This window comes from Etheostoma cragini, chromosome 18 (genome assembly GCF_013103735.1).
Source record: "Etheostoma cragini isolate CJK2018 chromosome 18, CSU_Ecrag_1.0, whole genome shotgun sequence".
Classification (NCBI taxonomy): Eukaryota; Metazoa; Chordata; class Actinopteri; order Perciformes; family Percidae; genus Etheostoma; species Etheostoma cragini.
This window is the reverse complement of record NC_048424.1, coordinates 180,952-190,736: the sequence shown is the minus strand read 5'-3', so window position 1 is coordinate 190,736 and position 9,785 is coordinate 180,952. Positions and strand designations below refer to the sequence as shown.

Here is a 9,785-nt window from a genome sequence, read left to right as displayed (position 1 = left end):
GAGGACTCGTGGTTGATGCTTGTATATTTGACTGCTCTTGCTGTGTTACAGAGATATAGTTAGAGCTGAACTCAGTCCCCCCCCACCCACCAGATACCCCGGCGGGGGGGTTCGCTGGATGACAGAGCAGCGAGTGCTGGAACATGCGTCTGACCAGCGGGAATCTGAAAGAGCCTTTCTGCTCACTTAAATACATTTTTTCTGCTCTTTAACATACAAAAGTACATACATATAAAAGTATATACTCACTGGGCAATTACTGGAACAAATATAACACAAAACCTGCATTGTAATATGTAAACAGTAGTATTATGATAAGGTAGTATGTTGTTGCTTTACTACATGGTGATAAGGAATAACAACAACACAGAAAGAAGTGTACACAAATATGTAAATATTCCTGCATTAATAAAGAAAATATTCATGTACCAGTCACATGTTTATACATATTGTATCCCAGCATGTTATGTAAAACATGTAATAAAATAAATACAAGGATAATAATAATAATAAAAGCAATGAAAGGAGTGAGCTCTGTGTCTCTTTCTGCTTCCTGTTTTTTAAACACTGCATACATAATAAGCCTTTGTGGTGCCATTTTGACCAATGCTGTTGTATTGGCATTTCATCCGTTTCGAGTTACGAGTAAGGGTATTTATCCCCCGCTATAAAAGGTGTGGTGCGCATGGACCAACCGACAGAGCTTGGTTAGGCCTCTTTCATTACAGACCTTTGACTTTAAAACTCGGTTTGTGGAAAAACGTGAGTATCTCCTTCATTCATTTATTTAAGTATTAGTGTCCATTCATACAGTAATTCCAAAGCCTAGACATTTGTGGCGTGGTTGGTGTTTCAGGATGAAGTGCATCACGCTCTTCCTGGTGTTGGCGCTGGTCGTGCTCATGGCTGAACCCGGGGAGTGTATTTGGGGGATGCTGGTTCATGGAGCCCTTCATGGTACTCCCATTAAATCAATTGGCCTTTTACTGATAATGCACATTAATTTTTACTTCTGGTAACTAATAATATTCTTGACGTGACGCAAGTCACACATGCTCAGGTGTAACTAATCATCATATAGATGTATGACACATGCATATATAATAATGAAAAACGTCAAATTTCGGACTAAGATAAATATAAGTCAGTCAAATATGAAGTTATATGAACATTTGATCTGTGTCTTGCACAGCTGCTTTGTGTTAAAGAAAATAAAAGTACTTTTTAGAAGTTTTTTGTTAAATATAGAAACGCGTTTTTGTATATTAAGAAAACATTGATATCTCTAAAGAAAAGGTATTGCACTATTATAAAGCTGTATGTAGAAGACACAACTCTATGTAAGAGAATGATTAATAACTTAATGCAAATATTACCAAGACTACTGAGAATAATGTACTGTTTGTTTTATTTTTTCTTGTCTGTCTTATATAGTCGGCAGGGTGCTACACGGGTGAGGATCCTTTTATAATAATTCATATATAACTGCTCTTGTTGCATTAGTTGATATTCTTATGAAAGAGGATTGGGACATGTGAAAATATGTACATGAGTTCAAAGTTCTTTTAAGACTAAAACAATTATTTGTAAGATTAAAAAAAAAAGTAAGTCAGAATTAAGGCTTTATTTTCAGAATCCTGACTTTAACCCTTGTGTTGTCTTCACTCTCGGGACCCTCTCGTATCCCTCGGGTCAAAGTGACTTGTGACTTATTTCAGATAATAACATATAACATGTATGTTTAGGGAATGCATCAGTCTCTACTAGCACACACTTCAAAATGGAAGTGGGGTTGGTTTTTTGTCATAAGGTTATAATTCACATTAAAAATCCACCATGGAAAAACATAAGTAATCATTTCAAGAATAATTTTCTGAATTGAGTCTGGAATACATCTTTATCACAGAAAATTAGGTAAGGCCGTTGATTTCAGGTAGAAAAAATCTAACTTGTACCATATTTCTTCTTCAAAAAATTTGAAATGAGTCAATTTGACCCGGATACCATCCAAGGGTTAAAGTCCAAACTCAAGACATTTTTTCACATGTGACCCTAATCCTGTTTTGTATATTGTTGAGCTGAAGTCTCCAAAACCTTCTCCCCCCTCGACAGTCTTTTCAACGGGGGGAACAATGGGCCCGCGCTGCAGGACTTGGACCAGCAGGCGTTCAAGCGAGAGAGAGCGTTTGCCTGATTCTACGACGGTCCTTCTGAATAAGATGATGAATGATGCTTCTTGTTCTTTAACATACACAATTATTGCCTCACTGCCATTGCTTAAAAATATTTTGACAAAGACCTAATTAAAAATGTCGAATAAATCTGCAAACTGTAATGCAAAAACATGTCTCCCTTCTCTTATTTAAAGGAAACGTAGTTCGGAAATGATGCGGGTTTGTCGCCTATGTGTATAAAGTAGTTGAAATTCTTTTTGTTAGCATTCTGACACACTGCAAAGGATTAAAGAGTACAGAATATACAGAATAAGGATTCAGGAGAAAAAAACCTTCTACACACAGAGTACACAGTTCTATTAGAGTATATCAGGAGGATACCGTGCTATTTTAATTATGTGTAATGTGTAATGTTTTAATTGAGCTTCACAACTGAAGGGGGGGTTCATAGTACTATTAGAGAAGTCTTAAGTTGAGATATTAAATTCACATGTCTGTTTGTTTACTTGGGAAATATGGACTCCAAACTATCAAAAAATGACAGATACGCTATAACCCTTGTGCTGTCTTCCCCTCAACCATGAAAAAAAAAAAAGTTCAACATTAATATCGCATTTTCCAACATTTTTGTTACTTTTTAAATGTGGGTGGGGTTTTTGATATTTTTAATGTTGACATTTTCAGCACTTATTTCATCGGCCCATTTTTTGTGACATAAGAAATGAACTGAAAACTGGTCAGTTTGACCCAAGGACAACAAGTGAAAAGGCCATAACAAGGCTCCTCCCACTTCTGACCAATGGGTAGTTATGATAAAAACATTTAATGTATGGCATCAAGTCAAAGACTGCAAAAGTACAATGGTGATGCCCTAACCCTAACCCTAACCCTAACCCCCTAACCCTCAAACCTGTTTTGTTTGAGAAAATAACAAAAAACTACAAAAATCCGCAGAAGATTTACTTGGTGCACATCCTAATGACAGTAAAACTAAAACTATTAAAAAGTTTTACGTGTCTTAACTCTTCAGAAATAAAACTTTAGAAAACCTTTTCAACCAGACTCCATTTTAAAACAGGACTTTTAGCGAGTATCGAGCCAACAGTGAAGAGTCTCATCATAGGTGTTTCTGTCAGAACTTGTTGCTATGGTTTTTTGGCAACTTCATGAAAACCGCGTGGCAAATCTCCGAAAAAAGTCATAGCCCACCTTTCCCGATCATTACACACATTTTGATGTATTTTGTGTGCGCGTGTTGGCAACGCTCGGAGACTAGTAGCTGGACAAAAAGAAATGGCGGAATAACAATAATAGGTATGAGAAACAAAATTAGAGTTAAAGTGATGATGTTGAAAACTGGGCATATGTTTATTCCCCAATCTACTGTCCTATGAATGAAGAGATATGAGAAAGCTAAGAAATTATATTAGTTAGATATAACTGTGTATATCTAAAAAACTAAATTGACAAAACATGCTCAGTATACATTGTAAAATAACAATATACGATGAATGATTAACACAGAAAATGACATATACAATGTAGAAAAATTGCTTACAAATGTGCCAGTATGTCATAAAATTGACAAGATTTGTTTTCGTATTGTGTGCAAAGCACAGTCAATAAAGTACCGTAGTATTGTGTGCAAAGCTCCAGTCAATAAAGTACCGTAGTATTGTGTGCAAAGGGCCAGTCAATAAAGTACCGTAGTATTGTGTGCAAAGGGCCAGTCAACAAAGTACCGTAGTATTGTGTGCAAAGGGCCAGTCAATAAGGTACCGTAGTATTGTGTGCAAAGGGCCAGTCAACAAAGTACCGTAGTATTGTGTGCAAAGGGCCAGTCAATAAAGTACCGTAGTATTGTGTGCAAAGCGCCAGTCAATAAAGTACCGTAGTATTGTGTGCAAAGCGCCAGTCAACTTAACTACACGCTTTAATGGTCCCATAAAAAACAGTGAAAACCGGACATTTTAACACTTGTCACTGACACTTTATGCTAATTTTTTTTTAGCCTACGGTTTTTATTTTATTGTTTTTATTACTATTATATCATTAGTGTTATCTTTATACTGTCCTCTTTTTCTCTCTATACTGTATTCTTCTTGCTAAAAACAGACGCTGGAAATTTCAATTTCCCAAGTCATCCCAAAAGGATTAATAAAGAGAAGTCTACGTCTAATTTTTATGAATTTAGGGACCATATGGGGTTGGACTGTTGAGGTTAAGATTTTATCCTGTTGTTTTGGGGATTGAACCAACGACCACCCGGGTACAAGCTCTCTTCTCTAACCTTTAGGTCCCCACTGCCCCATCACACAGAAAACCTCTGGAGATGGCAGGACTCTGACTGGGAGCTGATGTCCGTGGTGTAGACCCAGACTGCTCTATGCCTCCTTCACATGGCATACAACAGGTCCAGGGTCTTCTTCTCTTTGCTTGGGCAGCTCACATACTGTAACAAGATTAAAACCTCCTGATATTATGATCACTGCATTGGGGTTTTTTGTTATTTATGATTGTTTCCATAATTAAGCAGGCGTAATCATGAGGTAGTAGGTAGGTAGGTATTTTTGGGTGATAGGGAATTACAAAATACAGAAAGAAGTATAATATGTAGATATGCATGAATGCATATTTTACCTTCCTTTATTGCAAAACAACAGTGAGTAAGGGAATTTATCCTTTGCTATAAAAGGAGACATCCATTACCACACAGATACTAGGTCCCTGCTCCATTAGCCTTCCTTGATCACAGCTTTTTGACTTTCACTTAGTGAAAAGAAGTAAGTATCTCATCTTCATTCATTTATGCTGAGAATTAATAGATCATTGTGTAAGGTATTACTTTGCTTTTAGTCAAATTCGTGACACAGGCAGTCTACACATTTGAGGTTTGTTTGATTCTTGTTTTTCCAGGATGAAGTGCATCGTGCTCTTCCTTGTGTTGTCGCTGGTCGTCCTCATGGCTGAACCAGGAGAGGGTTTTTTGGGGATGCTTATTAGTGGAGCCATTCACGGTACTGCCATTAAATCAGTTGGTCTCTTTATGATACAGATGATTTAGGAGTTTTTTCTGCTAACTTTTTCTTGACGTGCACAGTTTGAAATGCTTAGGTCTAACTCATCATCAGATCTATGAATGCTTGTAAAACACACATATAAAGAATAGCCAAAGATTCTTAGTCTGGTTCAGGTTGCTTTGACACCTTTACCTCGTTTGCTCTGCTTTGAAACAAACTGTGGAGCATTTGGTTGAAGAGTCTGGTGGGAGAGTCTGGTCGGAGAGTCTGGTCAGAGAGTCTGGTCGGGGAGTCTGGTCGGGGAGTCTGGTGGGAGAGTCTGGTTGGTTCTGGTTGGAGAGTCTGGTGGGGGAGTCTGGTTGGAGAGTCTGGTGGGGGAGTCTGGTCGGAGTGCTGGATGATAACGTTAAGATCCATAAGCTATTCTGAGCAGACATCAACGGTCGTCTGTGTTACATCATCACCTCTCTCTACATCTTTTGCCTGTGTGCAGTACACTTGAGACCTAAGACCTTATACATCTGGTGTTGCTGAATTAGGGGGGGGGGCAGTAGCTCATGGTAGCAGTATCCAGCCATACGTAGAAGACACCCTACTGTATGTGAGAATATGCAGAATAACTTAATGTTTAATTAAACGGTCTTACAATGACTTATCTTTCTTTTCTTTTCTCTTGTCCGTTTCATGTAGCCGGACGGGCGATCCACAAGTAAGGAGAAATGTGCAATAATTCAATAATACAAAAAGCTGCTCTTGTTGCGTTAGTTGTTATATTCCTGAGCTGACGACTCCCCCCCCCCCCCTACCAGTCTAATCAGGAGAAGACACGGCGAGACCGAGGACCAAGCTATTGAACGGGTGCTGGAGCAAGAGAGAGCGTTTGCCTGAGTCTACGACGGTCCAACTGAATGAGCTACTCTGAATAAAAGACATGCTTCTTGCATAACTTGCATTACTTCTTAAGATAAAGAGGTTTCACTGCCATTTATTATATCAATTTCAATAAATTTGCTATCTGCAATGCAAAATACATGTTTTCCCTTGTCTTATTTGAAGGAAACATCTGAATAAATTAGGAAATGATGGTAACTTTGTGGCCTTGTGTATAAGGTAGTGACACTAGTTAGCATTTAGATTTTTTAAATACAGAAAAATATACAATATATACCAATATCTAATCAAAAGATATACACACATTCATGCATGTGAACAGTCACACTTGCATTCAAATTTTTATCCAGACATTGTACATAAAATATTTTAACCTTTCTATTCCATACTATAGCAATTTAACATTTTATTTACTTATTTATTCTATTCAACCACAATTTTACACAACTTTAGCATTTTATTCTAAATATTTCTCAGGGTAGAGGTTATAATTCAAAAAATATGGCGGTACATATTGCTGATTCTCACTTCTTGGGTTATGGACTGAACCTATTGTACGGAGTGTGTGTGTGTGTGTGTGTGTGTGTGTGTGTGTGTGTGTGTGTGTGTACTGTAGATAGCAAACTGAAATACACTGTAGGTGTGATTGAGGCCTTGCATAAAGGTTCCCATGGGTGTCTCTAGCTCGGTTTTGGGTCTTGCCGTCCAGCTGCTCAGCCTCGCTGTGTTGAAGACGTGACCCGACACCTGATAAGATCTGCACCCGTGTCCCAGTTAAACTAGCTAGTAACGCTGCAGCAACGATAACACTGACCATTTCCATTTCATTGCTTTTTTAAATGCCTTAGTCATGCTGTTTTTTCACACCATTTTACTGACAACACAAGAAGCAGTTTCTTCCTTTTCTAGAAACATCCAAGCTCGTGTAGTCAAAACACGGCTTCAAAGTTACTTCGAGCCACTTTAAGTACTACAGCTATTTAATGATATATGAGAAATAAGTTTGGTATTCATCATTTATTTTGGCATCAGTTTAATGTAACAAACGAGCACAGATGTGCCATATTCTGTATGTACTGACCTGGTTATGTAAAGATGTCTCTTTAGGTTGGAAACTGTAATAAATGTCGTGTTTGGATAGTAAATTGAAGAAACAACAATAGCAACATGACAAACAATATATTAGATAGAGAGGAATGTCTGCTATGGGTTGATCCCTCGACAAACACGACCCTAGCTCCACTTTTTACTTTTATTGGTCGGAAACCAAAATAAACAAGAAACAATGAGAATTATTTCAACCTTACACAATATGTTGAATAAATGAGTCTATGCGGGCTGTGGATTAGTTGTTTTAATGAGTGTGCAATCTAGCAATGATCAATATAATTGCATTTTCACATTACATTTTGTTCAGTTTGCAAAGTCTCCTCATAGATGGAAGTTGGCTTTTGAGTCTAACCACTCTCTGAAGTTATCAGATTAGAAACCAAAATTAGACTACTGAACATTAAGAAATGACGCAGCACTAATAAATGCCCTTAAGTGAGGAACTGACATCTGCCCCACCCACAAGTGGTGTATTTCCCTGTTGGGTACAAAGAATTACCATCAGCTGTGAATCCCACCGTTGGCAACTTCATTCTTTCTGACATCAATCCTTTGAATCTGACTTTCAGTCTGTGGGCAGGTAAAACTCTTCATTTCACTTGATTAAATCCAAAATCCTTGTTAGATGAATTAATTAAGTGATCGAAGAGATATGGGAGAGCTAAGAAATTAACTTAGAAGATGAGAGCTATTCTCATTATGGAAAAAAAACAAAAACCTGATGTAAACTTTGTGCATAATTTGCATAGTGTACATAGTAAAATAAGATGTGTTTTTGCTTTTCAGGATGAAGTGTGTCATGCTCTTCCTCGCGTTGACGCTGGTCGTCCTCATGGCCGAACCCGGGGACTGTTTCTTTAAATCTTTGTGGAAAGGAGCCCAGTCCGTGATCACGGGAGCCGGGCAGGGATGGAAAGGTAAATAACCAGCGTTCATATACTCATATATACTCTCATATACTCTTCTTTAGTCCGTCGTATAGATTACGCATGAATATCACATTTTCACCACTGACTGCATCAAACTACAAGTTCCACTAAGTCTTTAAGTCTTTAGTCGTCACATCTAAGCTGTAATTGCTGCAAAGCGCTAACTTTACACCAGGTAAAGAAAGCATTATTGTTGTAATAATTTACTGAAATATCAATAAATTGGCTGTCTATAACAAAAAGATATGGTGTTTAATTTTCATCTTTTGGTTTTTCCAGCCTACAGACATGACCTTAAAATGGAGAAGATGGCTCAAAGGTAAGCATGTCTGACTACTAGTTAATGTTAATACTAATGAGACAAATTAAAAAATAAATCCTCAAACCTAAAACATTACAACCATTTAGAGAAAGTGTCTCTTTAAGGTCTAGACCTGCTCTATCTGTAAATTATAGAGCGGTCTAGACCTGCTCTATCTGTAAATTATAGAGTGGTCTAGACCTGCTCTATCTGTAAATTATAGAGCGGTCTAGACCTGCTCTATCTGTAAATTATAGAGGGGTCTAGACCTGCTCTATCTGTAAATTATAGAGGGGTCTAGACCTGCTCTATCTTGACCATGTGTCACAGAACCGTAACCCTACCCACGACCTTTTCCTTAACTTATCAGCGTCATAAGGGGACGCCAATAGTCCCGACCAAGCGCGTTGAGATTAGACGCTAAAGGAGACTTTAGGAGACACCGGACCCAGAGTCCATATTTTACGAGCTGGGGCTGACAACGGGTTGATCTTTTGGACCTGCGACACATGATTAATTGATTCAATCTCATTTGTTGATTATGCATTTGATCATCAAAATGTTAGATATCAGTAAACACACCTATCACCTTTGTTTCCTCCAGCCAATTAGAAACTGAAGTATATTTCATTGACAAAGATATAATCAAAGAGATTAAAAAAGACTCATTTCCAAAAAGCTAGAATCAGTGAATTTATGTTATCTTTATTTTTTAAATGTGTGATTCCCTTCTGTAGAAGAGCGCAGTCCCAACCAGGAGGCGGAGAGGACAACAAGCCAGTAGAGCCAGACTTTGTGGTCTTTGACTGAGTCTGGTCCCTCTGAAGACATGTCTGAGCTACAGCCTTCTGCAAGAAACAAGGGCATGATCCAACAAAATGGCCGTCTCGAGTTAGCTATTCCCACTCTATTCCCATTCTATTCCCATTCTAGTCTATTCCTTTTTTATTCCTATTCTATTCCCGTTCTATTCCTGTTCTATTCCTATTGGAAAATTGCTAAATACGCTGATAAACAGCTGAATAAAGCTGAAATACCAAAAACATCATCCCTGCTTTGTGGTTTTATTAACCCTCATGTTGTCCTCATGTTGTCCTCATGTTGTCCTCATGTTGTCCTCAAATGGAAGTGTTTTTGAAATAGTATTGAGTAAAAGTTGACATATTCCAGTCTGTGACTATCGGGAAAATGACTGTCATCCAAAGCCTTTTTTTCCTAAAACCAAAGATATTTATTGTACTATAAAACAGCTGAGTCTCACATTTAAGGAGCTGAAACCATCAAATGTTTGTCATTGTCATTTTCAAAACAATTATTTATCCAAAATAATTACTAATTAATTTTCTGTAACATCCAAGAA

The 9,785-nt window shown here is 37.8% G+C and overlaps 1 protein-coding gene across 2 annotated transcripts; it reads left to right on the top strand.

Annotated features, from left to right (window-relative positions):
• The first annotated feature begins 7,638 nt into the window (after positions 1–7,638).
• Positions 7,639–9,473, top strand: LOC117961693 (pleurocidin-like peptide WF3). Of its 2 annotated transcripts, XR_004660468.1 has the most exons (5): positions 7,639–7,775; positions 7,982–8,112; positions 8,404–8,443; positions 9,163–9,321; positions 9,404–9,473. XR_004660468.1 is itself a non-coding variant. In XM_034900550.1 (4 exons), the coding sequence occupies exons 2-4, from the start codon at positions 7,983–7,985 to the stop codon at positions 9,233–9,235; spliced, it is 243 nt and encodes an 80-aa protein (XP_034756441.1). In that variant the 5' UTR covers positions 7,720–7,776; the 3' UTR covers positions 9,236–9,321. The 2 variants fall into 2 exon arrangements, 1 of the variants encoding a protein (XP_034756441.1); XM_034900550.1 differs by lacking the exon at positions 9,404–9,473 and having other exon boundaries at positions 7,720–7,776; positions 7,983–8,112.
• The last annotated feature ends 312 nt before the right edge of the window (positions 9,474–9,785 follow it).